Source organism: Pseudophryne corroboree, chromosome 9 (assembly GCF_028390025.1).
Source record: "Pseudophryne corroboree isolate aPseCor3 chromosome 9, aPseCor3.hap2, whole genome shotgun sequence".
Classification (NCBI taxonomy): domain Eukaryota; kingdom Metazoa; phylum Chordata; class Amphibia; order Anura; family Myobatrachidae; genus Pseudophryne; species Pseudophryne corroboree.
Window position 1 is genome coordinate 20,280,185 of NC_086452.1, and position 24,632 is coordinate 20,304,816.

The 24,632-nt window shown below is 50.6% G+C and overlaps 1 protein-coding gene across 10 annotated transcripts in view; it reads right to left on the reverse strand.

Annotated features, from left to right (window-relative positions):
- The window catches only part of MIGA1 (mitoguardin 1), an 82,508-nt gene that overhangs the window by 18,986 nt on the left and 38,890 nt on the right, over window positions 1-24,632 (reverse strand). For 9 of the 10 annotated variants that reach the window (XM_063939035.1, XM_063939034.1, XM_063939033.1 and 6 more), the window contains exons 9-13: window positions 21,417-21,535; window positions 19,639-19,711; window positions 17,355-17,441; window positions 17,165-17,263; window positions 5,722-5,856 (exon numbers count right to left, since the gene is read on the reverse strand). In XM_063939035.1, coding sequence (XP_063795105.1) covers window positions 5,722-5,856; window positions 17,165-17,263; window positions 17,355-17,441; window positions 19,639-19,711; window positions 21,417-21,535 — 513 coding nt within the window. The remainder of the gene's footprint in view (window positions 1-5,721; window positions 5,857-17,164; window positions 17,264-17,354; window positions 17,442-19,638; window positions 19,712-21,416; window positions 21,536-24,632) is intronic. The other variant, XM_063939038.1, reaches the window with a different exon arrangement.

Genomic DNA, 24,632 nt, shown 5'->3' on the forward strand with positions numbered 1-24,632 from the left:
TACACCGGGGGAAGGGCTGATACCGGCATTATCACACAGTCACAGACACACAGCTGTACACCGGGGGAAGGGCTGATACCGGCATTATCACACAGTCACAGATGCACGGTTGTACACCGGGGGAAGGGCTGATACCGGCATTAACACACAGTCACAGACGCACGGCTGTACACCGAGGGAAGGGCTGATACCGGCATTATCACACAGTCACAGATGCACGGTTGTACACCGGGGGAAGGGCTGATACCGGCATTAACACACAGTCACAGACGCACGGCTGTACACCGAGGGAAGGGCTGATACCGGCATTAGCACACAGTCACAGATGCACGGCTGTACACCAGGGGAAGTGCTGATACCGGCAGTAGCACACAGTCACAGACGCACGGCTGTACACCGGGGGAACGTCCGATACCGGCATTAGCACACAGTCACAGATGCAAGGCTGTACACCGGGGGAAGGGCTGATACCGGCATTAGCACACAGTCACAGATGCACGGCTGTACACCGGGGGAAGGGCTGATACCGGCATTAGCACATAGTCACAGACACACGGCTGTACACCGGGGGAAGGGCTGATACCGGAATTAGCACACAGTCACAGACGCACGGCTGTACACCGGGGGAACGTCCGATACCGGCATTAGCACACAGTCACAGACGCACGGCTCTACACCAGGGAAAGGCTGATACCGGCATTAGCACACAGTCACAGATGCACGGCTGTACACCGGGGAAAGGGCTGATACCGGCAGTAGCACACAGTCACAGACGCACAGCTGTACACCAGGGGAAGGGCTGATACCGGCATTAGCACACAGTCACAGATGCACGGCTGTACACCGGGGGAAGGGCTGATACCGGCATTAGCACATAGTCACAGACACACGGCTGTACACCGGGGGAAGGGCTGATACCGGAATTAGCACACAGTCACAGACGCACGGCTGTACACCGGGGGAAGGGCTGATACTGGCATTAGCACATAGTCACAGACGCACGGCTGTACACCAGGGGAAGGGCTGATACCGGCATTAGCACACAGTCACAGAGGCACGGCTGTACACCAGGGGAAGGGCTGATACCGGCATTAGCACACAGTCACAGAGGCACGGCTCTACACCAGGGAAGGGCTGATACCGGCATTAGCACACAGTCACAGAGGCACGGCTCTACACCAGGGAAGGGCTGATACCGGCATTAGCACACAGTCACAGAGGCACGGCTGTACACCAGGGGAAGGGCTGATACTGGCATTAGCACACAGTCACAGACACACGGCTGTACACCGGGGGAAGGGCTGATACCGGCATTAGCATATAGTCACAGACGCACGGCTGTACACCAGGGGAAGGGCTGATACCGGCATTAGCACACAGTCACAGATGCACGGCTGTACACCGGGGGAAGGGCTGATACCGGCATTAGCACACAGTCACAGACACACGGCTGTACACCGGGGGAAGGGCTGATACCGGAATTAGCACACAGTCACAGACGCACGGCTGTACACCGGGGGAAGGGCTGATACTGGCATTAGCACACAGTCACAGACACACGGCTGTACACCGGGGGAAGGGCCGATACCGGCATTAGCATATAGTCACAGACGCACGGCTGTACACCAGGGGAAGGGCTGATACCGGCATTAGCACACAGTCACAGATGCACGGCTGTACACCGGGGGAAGGGCTGATACTGGCATTAGCACACAGTCACAGACACACGGCTGTACACCGGGGGAAGGGCTGATACCGGCATTAGTACACAGTCACAGACACACGGATGTACACCGGGGGAAGGGCTGATACCGGCATTAGCACACAGTCACAGATGCACGGCTGTACACCGGGGGAAGGGATGATACCGGCAGTAGCACACAGTCACAGACGCACGGCTGTACACCGGGGGAAGGGCTGATACTGGCATTAGCACACAGTCACAGACGCACGGCTGTACACCAGGGGTAGGGCTGATACCGGCATTAGCACACAGTCACAGATGCACGGCTGTACACCGGGGGAAGGGCTGATACCGGCATTATCACACAGTCACAGATGCACGGCTGTACACCGGGGGAAGGGCTGATACCGGCATTAGCACACAGTCACAGACGCACGGCTGTACACCAGGGGAAGGGCTGATACCGGCATTAGCACACAGTCACAGAGGCACGGCTGTACACCAGGGGAAGGGCTGATACCGGCATTAGCACACAGTCACAGAGGCACGGCTCTACACCACCAGGGAAGGGCTGATACCGGCATTAGCACACAGTCACAGAGGCACGGCTGTACACCAGGGGAAGGGCTGATACCGGCATTAGCACACAGTCACAGACACACGGCTGTACACCGGGGGAAGTGCTGATACCGGCATTAGCATATAGTCACAGACGCACGCTGTACACCGGGGGAAGGGCTGATACCGGAATTAGCACACAGTCACAGATGCACGCTGTACACCGGGGGAAGGGCTGATACTGGCATTAGCACATAGTCACAGACACACGGCTGTACACCGGGGGAAGGGCTGATAGTGGCATTAGCACAAAGTCACAGACACACGGCTGTACACCGGGGGAAGGGCTGAGAGCGGCATTAGCACAAAGTCACAGACGCACAGCTGTACACCGGGGGAAGGGCTGATACCGGCATTAGTACACAGTCACAGACACACGGATGTACACCGGGGGAAGCGCTGATACCGGCATTAGCACACAGTCACAGATGCACGGCTGTACACCGGGGGAAGGGCTGATAGCGGCATTAGCACAAAGTCACAGACGCACAGCTGTACACCGGGGGAAGGGCTGATACCGGCATTAGTACACAGTCACAGACACACGGATGTACACCGGGGGAAGGGCTGATACCGGCATTAGCACACAGTCACAGACGCACGGCTGTACACCGGGGGAAGGGCTGATACCGGCATTAGCACACAGTCACAGATACACGGCTGTACACCGGGGGAAGGGCTGATACCGGCATTATCACACAGTCACAGATACACGGCTGTACACCGGGGGAAGGGCTGATACCGGCATTATCACACAGTCACAGATGCACGGCTGTACACCGGGGGAAGGGCTGATACCGGCATTAGCACACAGTCACAGAGGCACGGCTGTACACCAGGGGAAGGGCTGATACCGGCATTAGCACACAGTCACAGAGGCACGGCTGTACACCAGGGGAAGGGCTGATACTGGCATTAGCACACAGTCACAGACGCACGGCTCTACACCAGGGAAGGGCTGATACCGGCATTAGCACACAGTCACAGACGCACGGCTGTACACCAGGGAAGGGCTGATACCGGCATTAGCACACAGTCACAGACGCACGGCTGTACACCAGGGAAGGGCTGATACCGGCATTAGCACACAGTCACAGACACACGGCTGTACACCGGGGGAAGGGCTGATACCAGCATTAGCATATAGTCACAGACGCACGGCTGTACACCAGGGGAAGGGCTGATACCGGCATTAGCACACAGTCACAGATGCACGGCTGTACACCGGGGGAAGGGCTGATACCGGCATTAGCACACAGTCACAGACACACGGCTGTACACCGGGGGAAGGGCTGATACCGGAATTACCACACAGTCACAGACGCACGGCTGTACACCGGGGGAAGGGCTGATACCGGCATTAGCACACAGTCACAGACGCACGCTGTACACCGGGGGAAGGGCTGATACCGGCATTATCACACAGTCACAGATGCACGGCTGTACACCGGGGGAAGGGCTGATACCGGCATTAGCACACAGTCACAGACGCACGGCTGTACACCAGGGGAAGGGCTGATACTGGCATTAGCACACAGTCACAGATGCACGGCTGTACACCGGGGGAAGGGCTGATACCGGTAGTAGCACACAGTCACAGATGCACGGCTGTACACCGGGGGAAGGGCTGATACCGGCATTAGCACACAGTCACAGATGCATGGCTGTACACCAGGGGAAGGGCTGATACTGGCATTAGTACATAGTCACAGACACAGGGATGTACACCGGGGGAAGGGCTGATACCGGCATTAACACATAGTCACAGACGCACGGCTGTACACCGGGGGAAGGGCTGATAGCGGCATTAGTACATAGTCACAGACACACGGATGTACACCGGGGGAAGGGCTGATACCGGCATTAACACAGTCACAGACGCACGGCTGTACACCGGGGGAAGGGACGTTACCGGCTTTAGCATAAAGTCGCAGATGCAACTATGACAAAAGACTCTAAAGCGGTTGCAGGAGTGCAGGTCTCAGAATCAGCCTTATAATTAGCTGGGATGCAGTCAGCATACCGACGGACAGGATCCCAGCACTCAAAATACCGACGCCTGAATCCCGTCCGCAGCAGGAACACTGGCGTCGAAATCCAGACAGGTTTCGGGATCCCGGCATCTAAATACCGACACCCGGAATCCCAATCCTCTTTCAGCTGGACTCGATCGCATCCCGCCTCGGGGGATGGGGGGTAGGTTTAGCCAATAGAATGGGGGTTAGGGCTTAGGGATGGGACGGTTAGGTGTACCGGGGACGGAAGGTTAGGCACTTAGCAGGGGAGGTTAGGGTTAGGCACCTAGCAGGGAGGGTTAGGTTTAGGCAGAGGGGAAGGGAGGGTTAGGCACCACCGGGGAGGGTTAGGGTTAGGCACCACCGGGGAGGGTTAGGGTTAGGCAGCGGGAAGGGAGGGTTAGGCACCACCGGGGAGGGTTAGGGTTAGGCAGCGGGAAGGGAGGGTTAGGCACCACCGGGGAGGGTTAGGGTTAGGCAGCGGGGAAGGGAGGGTTAGGCAGCGGGGAAGGGAGGGTTAGGCACCACCGGGGAGGGTTAGGGTTAGGCAGCGGGAAGGGAGGGTTAGGCACCACCGAGGAGGATTAGGGGGCTTAATGGGGGGCTTTTGGGATTCTGTTGGACGGGATGCCAGCTGTCAGTTACCGACAGCGGCATCCCGTCCATCAGAATCCCAAGTGACAGCCGGCATCCCGTCCATTGGCACATCATACTGAACCCAATCATCTAATATACCACAATGCACGTGGACATGTGGACATGCGCTGAAACTGGGGGGGGGGGGGGCTTAAGGGAAAATATGTGGAGAAATTACTTCACAGAAAAGGTAGTGGACCGGTGGAAAAGCCTCCCAGCAGAGGTGGTAGAGGCTAAGACAGCAGAGCACTTTAAACATAATAGGACAGGCATGAGTATCCTTACATAGAACTAAGTCACAGATAGGGTTAAGGTGAAGACTCAGATGGGACGTTCTGTGTTTCTAGGACATTACTGGTGGATGATACAATGAGCCTCAGCTGCACAGAGCACGTTCCAGAACCCGACCTAACGCTAGCTGCATCTGACATGCCAGCCAATGGGAAATGCTGCTATGGGTTCACCAGACGCACACCGTGCTCCACGCTGAGCTGCACCCAAAGTCTATGTATGGAGACATCAGACACCTGTGACCGGGGAGTAGCTCCGTGCGGCAGCAGGCAGGATAATACTGAAGTGCACCGGCTCTCGTGACCTGCGCTGGGTGTCAGCCATCGTGATGACAGCTGGCTCCCGGGAGCGGCAGAACAGCAGCAGAGATATGGCAGCTCCTTATCTCCAACACTCACTTCCTTACTTGGTCTGGCATTGCTGCTATCAGTAATCACGCAGACACCCGTCACATGGACAATAATAGCAACTACTCACCGTTTCCTTGAAGGAGGAGTTTAACCAGCGGTTCTTCACCACATTCTGTATGGACAGAGGTGGATTTTCTAGATCCTCTAAAGAATCCATCACAATGAAATCCAAGACGATATCGTAAAAGTTCATGATCTTCACCTACGTACACACATAACACAAAGAGCTGAGCGAGTACACACACACACAAACGCACACACACTGGGGGTCATCTTCTAATCACAGTATCGCAGAGGGTTACAGAGGAAAGTCAGCAGCAACCGTGTGTCTGGGAGGTTCTAAGAGACTATTCCAGACAGAAGTGCGTTTGGAAGTATAGAACACTGGGGGTCATTCAGAGTTGATCACTAGCTGCATTCGTTCGCAGCGATCAGGCTAAAAAACGGCAGTTCTGCGCATGCGTATGCGGCGCAATGTGCATGCGCGTCGTACGGCCACAACGAATGATGTAGTTTCACACAGGGTCTAGCGAAGCATTTCAGTCGCACTGGTGGCCGCAGAGTGATTGACATGAAGTGGGCGTTTCTGGGTGTCAACTGACCGTTTTCAGGGAGTGTTCCGAAAAACGCAGGCGTGCCAGGAAAAACGCAGGCGTGGCTGGGCGAACGCTGGGTGTGTTCGTGACGTCAAATCAGGAACTGAACAGTCTGAAGTGATCGCAAGCACTGAGTAGGTTTTGAGCTACTCTAAAACTACCCAAAAAAACTTTGTAGCCGCTCTGTGATCCTTTCGTTCGCACTTCTGCTAAGCTAAAATACACTCCCAGTGGGAGGCGGCATAGCGTTTGCACGGCTGCTACAAACTGCTAGCGAGCGATCAACTCGTAATGACCCCCTATATTCCAGTTGTGTTTAGTAAATAGAATAATGATTAGACGATGGTCACGTGGAGTCGCTGACTAATGCGTGCAAGAAGCAGGGCACATACAGCTCTGAGTTCTGCAGCTTCTGGGAATATTTCATGCGGTGTCATGTAGAGCGTCTGTGTCTTGTCACATAAGTGGGCTGTTTATATTTTATGGAGGCCATAGGGACATCAGCTACAGTATTATGACACCCTGCAGATGCTGTGCCTCCAGCAGACAATGTGGTTTTTGCTGAGCTGGTTGCAAAATTAGCTTTCAAGACGGGAAAAAAAAAAAAAACCCACTTCCACCAGAATTTGAGATGTGTTCCCATCAGCAACAGTAGTATATGCATCTGGTTTATGCTAGGTGCCCGTCAGAGACACAAACACTAAACTGCGCCCATGTTGGGACGTTCTAATGGTTAGGACGGCAGTGAGGTCATGGGTTCGATTCCCACCACTGCTCTGTGTGGAGTTTGTATATTCTCCCAGTGCTTGCGAGGGTTTCCTCCGTGTACTCCACTAAAGTAGGAGTGAGGCTATATACCAGCCGTGGAAAACTTCCTGTCTAAACTACAGGGGGAGGGCCGATATCCCACAGTTATGGCTGCCATGGGGGAACGTAGAAGAAAAATAAGATTTTACTCACCGGTAAATCTATTTCTCGTAGTCCGTAGTGGATGCTGGGAACTCCGAAAGGACCATGGGGAATAGCGGCTCCGCAGGAGACTGGGCACAACTAAAAGAAAGCTTTTAGACTACCTGGTGTGCACTGGCTCCTCCCACTATGACCCTCCTCCAAGCCTCAGCTAGGATACTGTGCCCGGAAGAGCTGACACAATAAGGAAGGATTTTGAATCCCGGGTAAGACTCATACCAGCCACACCAATCACACCGTATAACTTGTGATACTATACCCAGTTAACAGTATGAAACATAACTGAGCCTCTCAACAGATGGCTCATAACAATAACCCTTTAGTTAACAATAACTATATACAAGTATTGCAGACAATACGCACTTGGGATGGGTGCCCAGCATCCACTACGGACTACGAGAAATAGATTTACCGGTGAGTAAAATCTTATTTTCTCTAACGTCCTAGTGGATGCTGGGAACTCCGAAAGGACCATGGGGATTATACCAAAGCTCCCAAACGGGCGGGAGAGTGCGGATGACTCTGCAGCACCGAATGAGAGAACTCAAGGTCCTCCTCAGCCAGGGTATCAAATTTGTAGAATTTTGCAAACGTGTTTGCCCCTGACCAAGTTGCAGCTCGGCAAAGTTGTAAAGCCGAGACCCCTCGGGCAGCCGCCCAAGATGAGCCCACTTTCCTCGTGGAATGGGCTTTTACTGATTTAGGATGCGGCAATCCAGCCGCAGAATGCTCCAGCTGAATTGTGCTACAGATCCAGCGAGCAATAGTCTGCTTAGAAGTAGGAGCACCTATTTTGTTGGGTGCCTACAGGATAAAAAGCGAGTCAGTTTTCCTGACTCCAGCCGTCCTGGAAATATAATTTTTTAAGGCCCTGACTACGTCCAGTAACCTGGAATCCTCCAAGTCGCTAGTAGCCGCAGGCACTATAATAGGTTGGTTCAAGTGAAAAGCAGATACCACCTTAGGGAGAAATTGAGGACGAGTCCTCAATTCTGCCCTATCCATATGGAAACTCAGATAAGGGCTTTTAAATGACAAAGCCGCCAATTCTGACCCACGCCTGGCCGAAGCCAAGGCCAATAACATGACCACTTTCCACGTGAGATATTTTAGATCCACGGTCTTTAGTGGCTCAACCAATGTGATTTTAGGAAACTCAACACCACGGTGAGATCCCAGGGTGCCACTGGAGGCACAAAAGGGGGCTGAATATGCAGCACTCCTTTTACAAAAGTCTGGACTTCAGGTAGTGAAGCTAGTTCTTTTTGGAAGAAAATCGACAGAGCCGATATCTGTACTTTAATGGAGCCTAATTTTAGGCCCATAGTCAGTCCTGCCTGTAGGAAGTGCAGAAATCGACCCAGCTGAAATTCCTCTGTTGGGGCCTTACTGGCCTCACACCAAGCAACATATTTCCGCCATATGCGGTGATAATGTTTTACAGTTACATCTTTCCTGGCTTTAATCAGCGTAGGAATGACATCCTCCGGAATGCCCTTTTCCTTTAGGATCCGGCGTTAAACCGCCATGCCGTCAAACGCAGCCGCGGTAAGTCTTGGAACAGACAGGGCCCCTGCTGTAGCAGATCCTGTCTGAGCGGTAGAGGCCATGGGTCCTCTGATATCATTTCTTGAAGTTCTGGGTACCAAGTTCTTCTTGGCCCATCCGGAACCACGAGTATCGTTCTTACTCCTCGTTTTCTTATTATTCTCAGTACCTTTGGTATGAGAGGCAGAGGAGGGAACACATAAACCGACTGGTACACCCACGGTGTCACTAGAGCGTCCACAGCTATTGCCTGAGGGTCCCTTGACCTGGCGCAATATCTAGTTTTTTGTTTAGGCGGGACGCCATCATGTCCACCTGTGGCCTTTCCCAACGGTTTACCAACAGTTGGAAGACTTCTGGATGAAGTTCCCACTCTCCCGGGTGTAGGTCGTGTCCGCTGAGGAAGTCTGCTTCCCAGTTGTCCACTCCCGGAATGAACACTGCTGACAGTGCTAAGACGTGATTTTCCGCCCATCGGAGAATCCTTGTGGCTTCTGCCATCGCCATCCTTCTTCTTGTGCCGCCCTGTCGGTTTACATGGGCGACTGCCGTGATGTTGTCTGATTGGATCAGTACCGGCTGGTTTTGAAGCAGAGGCCTTGCCAGACTTAGGGCATTGTAAATGGCCCTCAGTTGCAGAATATTTATGTGTAGGGACGACTCCTGACTTGACCAAAGTCCTTGGAAATTTCTTCCCTGTGTGACTGCCCCCCAGCCTCGAAGGCTGGCATCCGTGGTTACCAGGACCCAGTCCTGTATGCCGAATCTGCGGCCCTCTTGAAGATGAGCACTCTGCAGCCACCACAGTAGAGATAACCCTGTCTCCAAGGACCAGGGTATCTGCCGATGCATCTGAAGATGCGATCCCGACCACTTGTCCAAGAGGTCCCACTGAAAGGTTCTAGCATGGAACCTGCCGAATGGAATTTAGCTTCGTAAGAAGCTACCATTTTTCCCAGGACTCGTGTGCAGTGATGCACCGATACCTGTTTTGGTTTCAGGAGGTCTCTGACTAGAGATGACAGCTCCTTGGCTTTCTCCTGCGGGAGAAACACTTTTTTCTGTTCCGTGTCCAGAACCATCCCCAGGAACAGTAGGCGTGTGGTAGGAACCAGCTGTGACTTTGGAATGTATAGAATCCATCCGTGCTGTTGTAGCACTTCCCGAGATAGTGCTACTCCGACCAACAACTGCTCCTTGGACCTCGCCTTTATAAGGAGATCGTCCAAGTACGGGATAATTAAAACTTCCTTTTTCGAAGGAGTATAATCATTTCTGCCATTACCTTGGTAAAGACCCTCGGTGCCGTGGACAGTCCAAACGGCAGTGTTTGGAATTGGTAATGGCAATCCTGTACCACAAATCTGAGGTACTCCTGGTGAGGATGGTAAATGGGGACATGTAGGTAAGCCTCCTTGATGTCCAGGGATACCATGTAATCCCCCTCCTCCAGGCTTGCAATAACCGCCCTGAGCGATTCCATCTTGAACTTGAATTTTTTTATGTATGTGTTCAAGGATTTCAAATATAAAATGGGTCTCACCGAACCGTCCGGTTTCGGTACCACAAACAGTGTGGAATAGTAACCCCGTCCTTGTTGAAGTAGGGGCACCTTGACTATCACCTGCTGGGAATACAGCTTGTGAATTGCCTCTAGCACAGCCTCCCTGCCTGAGGGAGTTGTCGGCAAGGCAGATTTGAGGAAACGGCGGGGGGGAGACGCCTCGAATTCCAGCTTGTACCCCTGAGATACTACTTGAAGGATCTAGGGATCCACCTGTGAGCGAGCCCACTGATCGCTAAAATTTTTGAGGCGGCCCCCCACCGTACCTGGCTACGCCTGTGGAGCCCCCCCGTCATGCGGTGGACTCAGAGGAAGCGGGGGAAGAATTTTGATTCTGGGAACTGGCTGACTGGTGCAGCTTTTTCCCTCTTCCCTCGTCTCTGTGCAGAAAGGAAGCGCCTTTTACCCGCTTGCTTTTCTGAAGCCGAAAGGACTGTACCTGATAATACAGTGCTTTCTTGGGCTGTGAGGAAACCTGAGGTAAAATTTTTTCCTTCCCAGCTGTTGCTGTGGATACGAGGTCCCAGAGACCATCCCCAAACAATTCCTCACCCTTATAAGGCTCTATGTGCCTTTTAAAGTCAGCATCACCTGTCCAGTGTCGGGTCTCTAATACCCTCCTGACAGAATGGACATTGCATTAATTCTGGATGCCAGCCGGCAAAATATCCCTCTGTGCATCCCTCATATATAAGACGACGTCTTATGTTCGCAAAATAGTATCCCTGTTTGACAGGGTTACAGACCACGCTGCAGCAGCACTATCTGCAGGTCTCAGTCTAGAACCTGAGTGTGTAAATACAGACTTCAGGATAGCCTCCTGCTTTTTATCAGCAGGTACCTTCAAAGTGGCCGTATCCTAAGACGGCAGTGCCACCTTTTTTGACAAACGTGTGAGCGCCTTATCCACCCTAGGGGATATCTCCCAGCGTAACTTATCCTCTGGCGGGAAAGGGTACGCCATCAGTAACTTTTTAGAAATTACCAGTTTCTTATCGGGGGAACCCACGCTTTTTCACACTTCATTCACTCATTTGATGGGGGAACAAAACACTGGCTGCTTTTTCTCCCCAAACATAAAACCCTTTTTTTTTTTTAGTGGTACTTGGGTTAATGTCAGAAATGTGTAACACATTTTTTATTGCCGGGATCATGTAACGGATGTTCCTAGTGGATTGTGTATATGTCTCAACCTCGTCGACACTGGAGTCAGACTCCGTGTCGACATCTGTGTCTGCCATCTGAGGGAGCGGGCGTTTTTGAGCCCCTGATGGCCTTTGAGATGCCTGGGCAGGCGCGGGCTGAGAAGCCGGCTGTCCCATAGCTATTACGTCATCCAGCCTTTTATGTAAGGAGTTGACACTGTCGGTTTATACCTTCCACCTATCCATCCACTCTGGTGTCGGCCCCACAGGGGGCGACATCACATTTATCGGCATCTGCTCTGCCATCACATAAGCCTCCTCATCAAACGTGTCGACACAGCCGTACCGACACACCGCACACACACAGGGAATGCTCTGACTGAGGACAGGACCCCACACAGCCCTTTGGGGAGACAGAGAGAGAGTATGCCAGCACACACCAGAGCGCTATATAATTTAGGGATTAACACTATATTGAGTGAATTTTTCCCAATAGCTGCTTGTATATACAATATTGCGCCTAAATTTAGTGCCCCCCCTCTCTTTTTAACCCTTTGAGCCTGAAAACTACAGGGGAGAGCCTGGGGAGCTGTCTTCCAGTTGCACTGTGAAGAGAAAATGGCGCCAGTGTGCCGAGGGAGATAGCTCCGCCCCTTTTTCGCTGACTTTTCTCCCGCTTTTTTATGGATTCTGGCAGGGGTATTTATCACATATATAGCCTCTGGGGCTATATATTGTGATATATATGCCAGCCAAGGTGTTTTTATTGCTGCTCAGGGCGCCCCCCCCCAGCGCCCTGCACCCTCAGTGACCGGAGTGTGAAGTGTGCATGAGGAGCAATGGCGCACAGCTGCAGTGCTGTGCGCTACCTTGGTGAAGACTGATGTCTTCTGCCGCCGATTTTCCGGACCTCTTCTTGCTTCTGGCTCTGTAAGGGGGACGGCGGCGCGGCTCCGGGAACGAACACCAAGGCCAGTTCCATGCGGTCGATCCCTCTGGAGCTAATGGTGTCCAGTAGCCTAAGAAGCCCAAGCTAGCTGCAAGCAGGTAGGTTTGCTTCTTCTCCCCTTAGTCCCTCGATGCAGTGAGCCTGTTGCCAGCAGGTCTCACTGTAAAATAAAAAACCTAAAATATACTTTCTTTCTAAGAGCTCAGGAGAGCCCCTAGTGTGCATCCAGCTCAGCCGGGCACAGAAATCTAACTGAGGCTTGGAGGAGGGTCATAGTGGGAGGAGCCAGTGCACACCAGGTAGTCTAAAAGCTTTCTTTTAGTTGTGCCCAGTCTCCTGCAGAGCCGCTATTCCCCATGGTCCTTTCGGAGTTCCCAGCATCCACTAGGACGTTAGAGAAATGAACCCTAGCATGAATGTGTGCATGACACGTCACTATTGTAAACACTCTCCCTGAAGAAGGCTAGCCATCTAGCTGAAACGCGTCAAAAAACACCTTGATGTGCACGCCTTGCCAACGAGCTCTCCAACTACACACTGTGCAAATAGCTTTATAAGCTCCAAGTACAACACCCGTTTGATGTAACCGCTTGTCGGGGCAACAGATATAAATTATTGGAGCCAGCGACTAAGCGTACAGATGGCAGCAGGACACCACTTGCAACATCAGCTCTGATTATATACACCGGTGGTTCTCAGACTTGGTCCTCAGGAACCTCACACAGTTCACGCTTTCTGGATCATCTAGCACAGTGGTTCTCAAACTCGGTCCTCAGGACCCCACACAGTGCATGTTTTCCAGGTCTCCTCAGAGAATCACAAGTGAAATAATGAGCTCCACCTGTGAACCTTTTACAATGTGTCAGTGAGTAATTAATACACCTGTGCACCTGCTGGGTTACCTGCAAAACATGCACTGAGTGGGGTCCTGAAGACTTAAGGCCCGTACACACTGGTCGATGTATCGGCCGTTCTCTTGAACGGCCGATACATCGCGGGACCGTCGGCCAGTGTGTACGGGCGATACGTCTGTGAACTCCGTCGTTCACAGACGTATCGCGTCGGCGGCGCAGCACAGCCGACAGCCAATATATCTAACGATATATTGGCCCGTCGCTGTGTGTGTACGGGGCGGTCGTCCGACCGCCCGTACACATGCTGCGGCGGCCGGCGGTGATTGACAGGTGAACTGGGCGGGCGCGAGTTCATGACGTCAGTCCCCCGACGGATCGGGCTGTGTGTATGCACAGCACACTGCCCGATCCGTACATAGATATATCTGCAGATCAATTGATCTGCAGATATATCTAATAGTGTGTACCCACCTTTAGTTTGAGAACCTGTGATGTAGCAGGTGCACAGGTGTGTTCATTACTCATAGATACATTTTAAAAGAATCACAGGTGGAGCTAATTATTTCTCTTCTGATTCTGCGAGGAGACCTGGAAAACGTGAACCATTGCATCCATTGCACATCTTCACACTTTGTAACCGAGCAACCAGTTGATTTGTTACTGCATATGTATGGTAACTATGGTTGCACTTACCAGAATGTACAATGTCATCAATTCTAACATTACGGATATAACAGAATCAAGCAAATCTGCATTGTCGTGTGCGCGCACTAACTGTTCTGGGCATGTGGATAAAGAAGATTTTGGAAACCTAACTAACTATTAGAATATTTCCCGGATTTATATCCACTTTAAAGTGTGTTCCAATTATATTGTAAAATTTCCCTCTAGTTCTCTGCCAAGTGCAGCAATTATTCAACGGCGATAAATGGGAGCTGGCAGCGGCTGCGACACCACGCAGCGTTACTTGTACGGCTTTTCCAGAAAGTTTTGCAATATAAGTTTCTCGGTATAAAAGCCAACAAACCACGGGCGGGTCACGCTTCCCCCAACACTGAGCAGCTGTAACGCTCTGCGCCTCCAATGCAAACCAAGTGCCGTTACATGTGCCACGGGAGGCGACCCCAGCCTGCCCCAAATCTGTCTCTGCCTCGTAAATGTCCAAGAAAACGTCAAATTCTCCAAAAATTATAGTTACATTACAATATAGATGTATACTACTGTATACTACACACAGTTGTAGTAGATGGTAAGCTCTCTGGGACACTCTTACTAGGTGTCTCTGTCTATGTTACTTTTGTGGCATAACCTTTTGTTATAGTAATATGGAAGTGATCATCGGGAAGCTCGGGGTGTAGCGCTGACCCTGGCGTCCTCCTCCTCCATGACCTGTTTAGCAGAGATCACTGATCATGTCTGCGATTATTCCAATTCTTTCCATTGTGGTTCCAGAACTGTCTGGTTAATGGATTTACAGACTGTAATGGTGCAATATAAAGATATATACAGCAGTAATAATAATAGTAATAATACCGGTATAAGTGTACGGTGAATGGGGGGGATAAAGCTCCGGTATAAGTGTACTGTGAATGGGGGGGATAAAGCTCAGGTATAAGTGTACGGTGAATGGGGGGATAAAGCTCCGGTATAAGTGTACGGTGAATGGGGGGGATAAAGCTCCGGTATAAGTGTACGGTGTATGGGGGGGATAAAGCTCCGGTATAAGTGTACGGTGTATGGGGGGGGGGATAAAGCTCCGGTATAAGTGTATGGTGAATGGGAGGATGAACCCCCAGTATAAGTATATGGTGAATGGGGGGGATGAAGCCCCGGTATAAGTGTATGGTGAATTGGGGGATAAAGCCCCGGTATAAGTGTACGGTGAATGGGGGGGATGAAGCCCCGGTATAAGTCTATGGTGAATGGGGGGGATGAAGCCCCGGCATAAGTGTACGGTGAATGGGGGGGGATGAAGCCCCGGTAGAAGTGTATGGTGAATTGGGGGATAAAGCCCCGGTATAAGTGTACGGTGAATGGGGGGGATGAAGCCCCGGTATAAGTGTATGGGGAATGGGGGATGAAGCCCCGGCATAAGTGTATGGTGAATGGGGGGAGAAAGCCCCGGTATAAGTGTATGGTGAATGGGGGGATGAAGCCCCGGTATAAGTGTACGGTGAATGGGGGGGATGAAGCCCCGGTATAAGTGTACGGTGAATGGGGGGGATGAAGCCCCGGTATAAGTGTACGGTGAATGGGGGGGATAAAGCTCAGGTATAAGTGTACGGTGAATGGGGGGATAAAGCTCCGGTATAAGTGTACGGTGAATGGGGGGGATAAAGCTCCGGTATAAGTGTACGGTGTATGGGGGGGATAAAGCTCCGGTATAAGTGTACGGTGTATGGGGGGGGGGGATAAAGCTCCGGTATAAGTGTATGGGGAATGGGGGATGAAGCCCCGGCATAAGTGTATGGTGAATGGGGGGAGAAAGCCCCGGTATAAGTGTATGGTGAATGGGGGGATGAAGCCCCGGTATAAGTGTACGGTGAATGGGGGGGATGAAGCCCCGGTATAAGTGTACGGTGAATGGGGGGGATGAAGCCCCGGTATAAGTGTACGGTGAATGGGGGGGATAAAGCTCAGGTATAAGTGTACGGTGAATGGGGGGATAAAGCTCCGGTATAAGTGTACGGTGAATGGGGGGGATAAAGCTCCGGTATAAGTGTACGGTGTATGGGGGGGATAAAGCTCCGGTATAAGTGTACGGTGTATGGGGGGGGGGGATAAAGCTCCGGTATAAGTGTATGGTGAATGGGAGGATGAACCCCCAGTATAAGTATATGGTGAATGGGGGGGATGAAGCCCCGGTATAAGTGTATGGTGAATTGGGGGATAAAGCCCCGGTATAAGTGTACGGTGAATGGGGGGGATGAAGCCCCGGTATAAGTCTATGGTGAATGGGGGGGATGAAGCCCCGGCATAAGTGTACGGTGAATGGGGGGGGATGAAGCCCCGGTAGAAGTGTATGGTGAATTGGGGGATAAAGCCCCGGTATAAGTGTACGGTGAATGGGGGGGATGAAGCCCCGGTATAAGTGTATGGGGAATGGGGGATGAAGCCCCGGCATAAGTGTATGGTGAATGGGGGGAGAAAGCCCCGGTATAAGTGTATGGTGAATGGGGGGATGAAGCCCCGGTATAAGTGTACGGTGAATGGGGGGGATGAAGCCCCGGTATAAGTGTACGGTGAATGGGGGGGATGAAGCCCCGGTATAAGTGTACGGTGAATGGGGGGGATGAAGCCCCGGTATAAGTGTATGGGGAATGGGGGATGAAGCCCCGGCATAAGTGTATGGTGAATGGGGGGAGAAAGCCCCGGTATAAGTGTATGGTGAATGGGGGGATGAAGCCCCGGTATAAGTGTATGGTGAATGGGGGGGATAAAGCTCCGGTATAAGTGTATCGTGAATGGTGGGATAAAGCTCCGGTATAAGTGTATGGTGAATGGGTGGATGAAGCCCCGGTATAAGTGTATGGTAAATGGTGGGATAAAGCTCCGGTATAAGTGTATGGTGAATGGGGGGATGAAGCCCCGGTATAAGTGTATGGTAAATGGTGGGATAAAGCCCCGGTATAAGTGTATGGTGAATGGGGAGAATAAAGCCTCGGTATAAGTGTATGGTGAATGGGGGGATGAAGCCCCGGTATAAGTGTATTGTGAATGGTGGGATAAAGCCCCGGTATAAGTGTATGGTGAATGGGGGGAATAAAGCCTCGGTATAAGTGTATGGTGAATGGGGGGATGAAGCCCCGGTATAAGTATATGGTGAATGGGGGGATGAAGCCCCCGCAGTGTGAGGAAAGAGGACCATTAGCAGTGTATATTTACCCCTCTGCTGGACAGTTCCATTTCGGTGTTTGTCCAGGTCTCCGTCTTCTCCAGAAAACACATCATCTCATCATACGTTTCTTCAAACTTCTTCAGATTCTACAAATGATATACAGTATATACCGCGTTGTTTCCCAGGCAGTCAGCGGCAAATAAGATAAGCATACGTAAGGAAGACGGAACCTTTTACCTTTCTGCCTCGGGTGATCAGACATGAGAACATTCTTCTACCAGTCTCCATAAAAAACATCCTGTTGTCGGTGTTGGAAATAATCACCTGCAAAAATAAATGGCTATAAGCAAATCGGGCGGCGGCAGCGTTCCCCGGTGGCCATGTTATTTCAGGTGATAAATAAAGGAGGAACACGCCTAGCATCACGTGTTCCAGTAATCGTATTAGCACATGCTCTGGAACGGAGGGTCCTGCACTCAGAGCTGGCTTTCTAGGTTAGTTGTATCAATGTGGGTTTACAGTTCAGCTAGGTTTGCTACTAGTCATCATATCTGTACACAGGGCCCCTACACAATATTAGGGCCTAAAGATACCACTCCAAACAGATGTATGCACTCTGACGTCCATCTCTGTAATGCCCGCAGTAGCGCCACCATGCCCCCCCACTGACGTCACCTACATGCTCACACTGTGAACGCTCAGTAAGAAGCGGAAATTACTGCACTGGGGCAAACCACGTTGCACTGCAATTGGAGCAAATAAATGCGATTATTTGGCATTTAATCATGGTTAACTTTGCATGTAGCTCACAGGTTGGGTATGAAATCCTGGCAGTTGGGATCCCAACAGCATCATCCCAATGGTCAGAATCCTGCCGGATCTTGTTAAGTATTTTAACCCTACCCCTTACCCACCCCTCCCACTGCCTAACCCTAACCCTCCCCTCCCACTGCCTAACCCTTCCCTCCCACTGCCTAACCCTAACTCTCCCCCTCCTGCAGCCTTATCCTCCCCTCCCACAGCCTAACCCTATCCCAACCCTCCTGCAGCCTAACTCTATCCGTCCCCTCCCACAGCCTAACCCTATCCGTCCCCTCCCACAGCCTAACCCTATCCGTCCCCTCCCACAGCCTAACCCTATCCGTCCCCTCCCACAGCCTAACCCTATCCCAACCCTCCCGCAGCCTAACCCTATCCGTCCCCTCCCACAGCCTAACCCTATCCCAACCCTCCCGCAGCCTAACCCTATCCGTCCCCTCCCACAGCCTAACCCTAACCCTTCCCTCCCACTGCCTAACCCTAACCCTTCACTCCCACAGCCTAACCCGATCCGTCCCATCCCACAGCCTAACCCTCCTCTACCACAGCCTAACCCTAACCCTCCACTCCAAAGCCTTGCCCTAAACCTCCCCACCCACAGTCTAACCCACCCCTTCAGCAGCCTAACCCTAGCCCACCTCAGCCGCAGCCTAAGCCTAACCCACCCCTCCCACACCCTAACCCACCCCTCCAGCAACCTAACCCACCCCTCCAGCAACCTAACCCACCCCTCCCGCATCCTATCCCTAACCCTCCCCTCCCGCAGCCTAACCCATACCTTCCCCTCCCACAGCTTGACCCTAAACCATACCTCAGAACTTGCCTCCAGGATCCATTGGGATCCTGACTGCTGGGATCCTGACCACATCCAGTAGCTCACAGATGCTGGCCAGCTTGGTCCTTACACTGCAATTTAGATCTGAGTTTGGACACACCCCTCCCAAATCAAGTCACCCGCAGCTGCGTTCCAAAAGGAAATACTTCAGGGGAAATAGTATGTAGTTATGTGACTGGCGGTCAGGAGACACAACACCTCCCCCTACATCCCGAACCCTCTAACTCCCGACAGTCGGCATGCCGACTAGACGGGACTATTCCCACTTGTGGGTGTCCACGAGCCCGCAAGGGGCTTCTTGCGCTCACAACCATCCCCCTTCCTCCCCCCGACATTCCGCTGCTGGTATACCGGCGGAGGTATGCTGACCGGCGTCCTCCTGACCGCCGATCACGCATACCCCACCCGCTGTGCGACCTGGAGGATGGAAGTGATAGGACAGGCTGAGAGGAGGTCATGAGACATGAATGACGACATGTAGCAACCTCTGTGATGCCTATTCCATGGCTGTCCATGGGTGACAGTGTGGCTACACGGATGGAGCGGTTGAAACACACCGGAAGAGAACACTTGTTTTTTTTTTTCCGGGGGGGGGGGGGGGGGGGGGGGGGGTCACCACATTTTCACACCTTCTGAAGAGGACAAGAGGCAACCAATCAGGTTCCAGCTATCATTTGTCTAGTAGTTTCTATAGGTAGGTAGCGTCTGATTGGTTACTGTAGGCATTGCCTCATCTTGGCCTCTTTAAAAGGAATGATAAATCTCCCCCTTAGTACTTTGCTCAGGGGGAAACAAACTCATTTAAGCCCACCAAAGTGGGATTTTAAGTTAACAAGGCACAGAAAATTGATTAGAACGATCGTTTACCTGGAACGCCTGACGGATGCAGTGAAGTTTAGCCAGGAAGTCGCTGTCCCCTCCGCACTCCAGCAAGTCGGTCCTGCAAGAGTCAGTAAAGATTTCCCACAATGTTGCTTCTGTCATGAACGTATCGCAATGCGAGGCAACGGCGGGGAAACCGAGAAGAACCATTTCCATCATATAACCGTAGCTCACAGAACTCGCTCACAGACATTACCAGCAATCAAACGGAACAAGAGACAACTGTTTCCCGAGTCCCTCACGGCATAGGAGGTTGGCTAGTGCGTCTGGTGGATGTGCGCACACACGAGCTAATAGCAGCCATTTTCCAGCACGCCCAATAACAATTTCAGTGAATTATTAAAAAGAGAAATAAATAAAAATCGCAGCTTTAAATCCTGCAGCGAAATCGCTCGAAAATCTGCATTTATGTAAACTCTGTTATTCCTCCCGTGGTTTTGTCAGGTCAAACCCACAGCGATATCAGACCAATTGTGCGACAACGGCCAGGGTAACACCGCCGCTAAGCAGGACCTTCTCGTTCATTCCCATGGGTCAGTGAGGTGCTGCAGATATATGAAGTATATAGTTGTAATTCTCTTTCTCTCGCGCTGTCACTTATTTTTCCTTTCCGGTGCTCATGTAATATAGGTTTCTTTGTTACTTTAGTTTACGCTAAAGCTGGATACATACTGAGCGATATATATCGGCTGCTCAATCGAACAGCCGATATATCGCGGGCGGGTGGGTACAAACAATATGGCGGTGAATGACGGCGTTTACAGACATATTGCATTAATTGTGCAACACAGTCGATGACAGAGAAATGGGTGCATTTGGCTGTGTGTACATGACCACCCGTACGTTTGCTGCAGGGACTGACATCACAGCTGGGCGGTTATTTGATGTGACGTCAGGGTGACATATTGAGCAGCCAATCGGTAAATATGTAAACTTATCTGAATAGACCGCTCTGTCAGTGCAACCTCGGGTCCGCCGACAAGTCGTCATAGTGTGTACCCAGATTAAGCGAATATATAGGGTGGGATGTACTAACAGGAAAATGCGGTCAAAACGCAGACGACGGATTTGACCACATTTCCCATATGTACAAAGCTCCCATATGTACAAAGGGATATTTCCGGAGCTTGTACCTGTCAGGTAACGCCATTAATAGATGGCGTTGCCTCATAGAACCCTATGGCTTCTCACCGCAGAATGCCCAGAGATGGATCCAGTAGGATCCCTGCCATTGTTCCCGCGGCTCACGTCTGCACTGAAGGATTCCCGTGTCATAAACCCGATAGTCCTTATATTACATAGGCCAGTTCTTATCGGAAGAGCCACCCTTTGCCATTTTCTTTGCGATTGTGCAAGCACGCCGCTACGCATGTGGTAAATGGCGGTATGTATCACATTCAAAATGGAATTCTGGGTACATCTCGCCCACACACTATTATCATGGAGACTTACCATTGATAGAGGGGAAGATATTTTAAGCAAACATTTCCCGTAACCATAAGCAACCATTTGCTTTTGCCAGAAATAAAAGATAATCTGTAATACTGCAATTTAGTGACTAAGGGGTCTATTTACTAAACCTTGGACGGAGATAAAGTACCAGCCAATCAGCTCCTAGCTGCCATGTTACAGGCTGGGTTTGAAAAATGACAGGAGCTGATTGGCTGCTACTTTATCTCCATCTGAGTTTTAGTAAATAGACCCCTCTATATCAGAATATATCCAGTGAAATAAAGGGTGTTATACATAAAGTATATTGTTACCTGAGCGCCCGGCAGTAGATCTTCCCCTCCTCGGCTAGCTGCATGGCCTCTTCATATAGAGGACAGTGGCAGAGGGACTGCAGGCCGCCGGCTCCCCTGATCTCCCGCTGATCTGTGAGCTACGGGGGAACAGAACAAGCAGGCTTTAGTGTCACCCTGTGCAGGCGGAATAGGGCGTATAGCAGAGGTAGCCCGCCCTCAGGAGCTCCTGCGGTATAGGAGATCCATGTCCCAGCATGCACTGCCAGCCAACGCCACTGAAGCCCCAGCCTGGTCTGCGGTGTAAAGGGTTCATCTACCTTCTGCATGTATTAGCCCACACGCATGCAGACCTATTCCTGGAAGGTGTTCTCATTTATAAGCTGGAGTCCCATCTTTACTCTAGACGTTATTCCGCTACGAACCTTCCGACTCCCAAACCGCCTCCATCAGTAATAATATTCCTCATTTACACCGGTAACGCCAGCACAAATGTCTTTGTATGTGCAGGCTGGCACAATGCCATTTTCTGTGCCGCTTCTATAAAGTGAGTTTGACCGGATAGAGGGGACCTTGCTGAATTTATACCTCATCTCCTCCGTGTCCAGGATACACTCAGTTTATCAGCAATCCAGGTGATCTAGATGCCCACAGCACCGCAGAGTATTTCAGAAGATGAGTAGGAGGATCTTGTGACCGAGCGAGGACGGGGCTGTATGCGACTGGGGAGGTCCCAGGATGGTCATCTGCGCTCAATCAGGATCAAAGATTCTCTAAACAGCGGCAGATTACTGTATGTATACTGTAGGTGTACGCAGGTCAGTGACAGATTACTGTATGTATACTGTAGGTGTATGCAGGTCAGTGGCAGATTACTGTATGTATACTGTAGGTGTACGCAGGTCAGTGACAGATTACTGTATGTATACTGTAGGTGTATGCAGGTCAGTGGCAGATTACTGTATGTATACTGTAGGTGTACGCAGGTCAGTGGCAGATTACTGTATGTATACTGTAGGTGTACGCAGGTCAGTGGCAGATTACTGTATGTATAATGTAGGTGTACGCAGGTCAGTGACAGATTACTGTATGTATAATGTAGGTGTACGTAGGTCAGTGGCAGATTACTGTATGTATACTGTAGGTGTATGCAGGTCAGTGGCAGATTACTGTATGTATAATGTAGGTGTACGCAGGTCAGTGGCAGATTACTATATTTATACTGTAGGTGTACGCAGGTCAGTGGCAGATTACTGTATGTATAATGTAGGTGTACGCAGGTCAGTGGCAGATTACTGTATGTATAATGTAGGTATATGCAGGTCAGTGACAGATTACTGTATGTATACTGTAGGTATATGCAGGTCAGTGACAGATTACTGTATGTATACTGTAGGTGTACGCAGGTCAGTGGCAGATTACTGTATGTATAATGTAGGTGTACGCAGGTCAGTGACAGATTACTGTATGTATAATGTAGGTGTACGCAGGTCAGTGGCAGATTACTGTATGTATAATGTAGGTGTACGCAGGTCAGTGACAGATTACTGTATGTATAATGTAGGTGTACGCAGGTCAGTGACAGATTACTGTATGTATAATGTAGGTGTACGCAGGTCAGTGACAGATTACTGTATGTATAATGTAGGTGTACGCAGGTCAGTGACAGATTACTGTATGCATAATGTAGGTGTACGCAGGTCAGTGACAGATTACTGTATAATGTAGGTGTACGCAGGTCAGTGACAGATTACTGTATAATGTAGGTGTACGCAGGTCAGTGTCAGATTACTGTATGTATAATGTAGGTGTACGCAGGTCAGTGGCAGATTACTGTATGTATAATGTAGGTTTACGCAGGTCAGTGGCAGATTACTGTATGTATAATGTAGGTGTATGCAGGTCAGTGGCAGATTACTGTATGTATAATGTAGGTGTATGCAGGTCAGTGGCAGATTACTGTATGTATACTGTAGGTGTGTGCAGGTCAGTGGCAGATTACTGTATGTATACTGTAGGTGTGTGCAGGTCAGTGGCAGATTACTGTATGTATACTGTAGGTATGTGCAGGTCAGTGGCAGATTACTGTATGTATAATGTAGGTGTATGCAGGTCAGTGGCAGATTACTGTATGTATAATGTAGGTGTATGCAGGTCAGTGGCAGATTACTGTATGTATAATGTAGGTGTATGCAGGTCAGTGGCAGATTACTGTATGTATACTGTAGGTGTGTGCAGGTCAGTGGCAGATTACTGTATGTATACTGTAGGTATATGCAGGTCAGTGGCAGATTACTGTATGCATACTGTAGGTGTATGCAGGTCAGTGGCAGATTACTGTATGTATACTGTAGGTATATGCAGGTCAGTGGCAGATTACTGTATGTATAATGTAGGTGTATGCAGGTCAGTGGCAGATTACTGTATGTATAATGTAGGTGTATGCAGGTCAGTGGCAGATTACTGTATGTATACTGTAGGTGTGTGCAGGTCAGTGGCAGATTACTGTATGTATACTGTAGGTGTGTGCAGGTCAGTGACAGATTACTGTATGTATACTGTAGGTGTATGCAGGTCAGTGGCAGATTACTGTATGTATACTGTAGGTGTATGCAGGTCAGTGACAGATTACTGTATGTATAATGTAGGTGTATGCAGGTCAGTGGCAGATTACTGTATGTATAATGTAGGTGTGTGCAGGTCAGTGGCAGATTACTGTATGTATACTGTAGGTGTGTGCAGGTCAGTGGCAGATTACTGTATGTATACTGTAGGTGTGTGCAGGTCAGTGACAGATTACTGTATGTATAATGTAGGTGTACGCAGGTCAGTGGCAGATTACTGTATGTATACTGTAGGTGTATGCAGGTCAGTGGCAGATTACTGTATGTATACTGTAGGTGTATGCAGGTCAGTGGCAGATTACTGTATTTATACTGTAGGTGTATGCAGGTCAGTGGCAGATTACTGTATGTATAATGTAGGTGTATGCAGGTCAGTGGCAGATTACTGTATTTATACTGTAGGTGTATGCAGGTCAGTGGCAGATTACTGTATGTATAATGTAGGTGTATACAGGTCAGTGGCAGATTACTGTATGTATAATGTAGGTGTATGCAGGTCAGTGGCAGATTACTGTATGTATAATGTAGGTGTATGCAGGTCAGTGGCAGATTACTGTATGTATACTGTAGGTGTATGCAGGTCAGTGGCAGATTACTGTATGTATACTGTAGG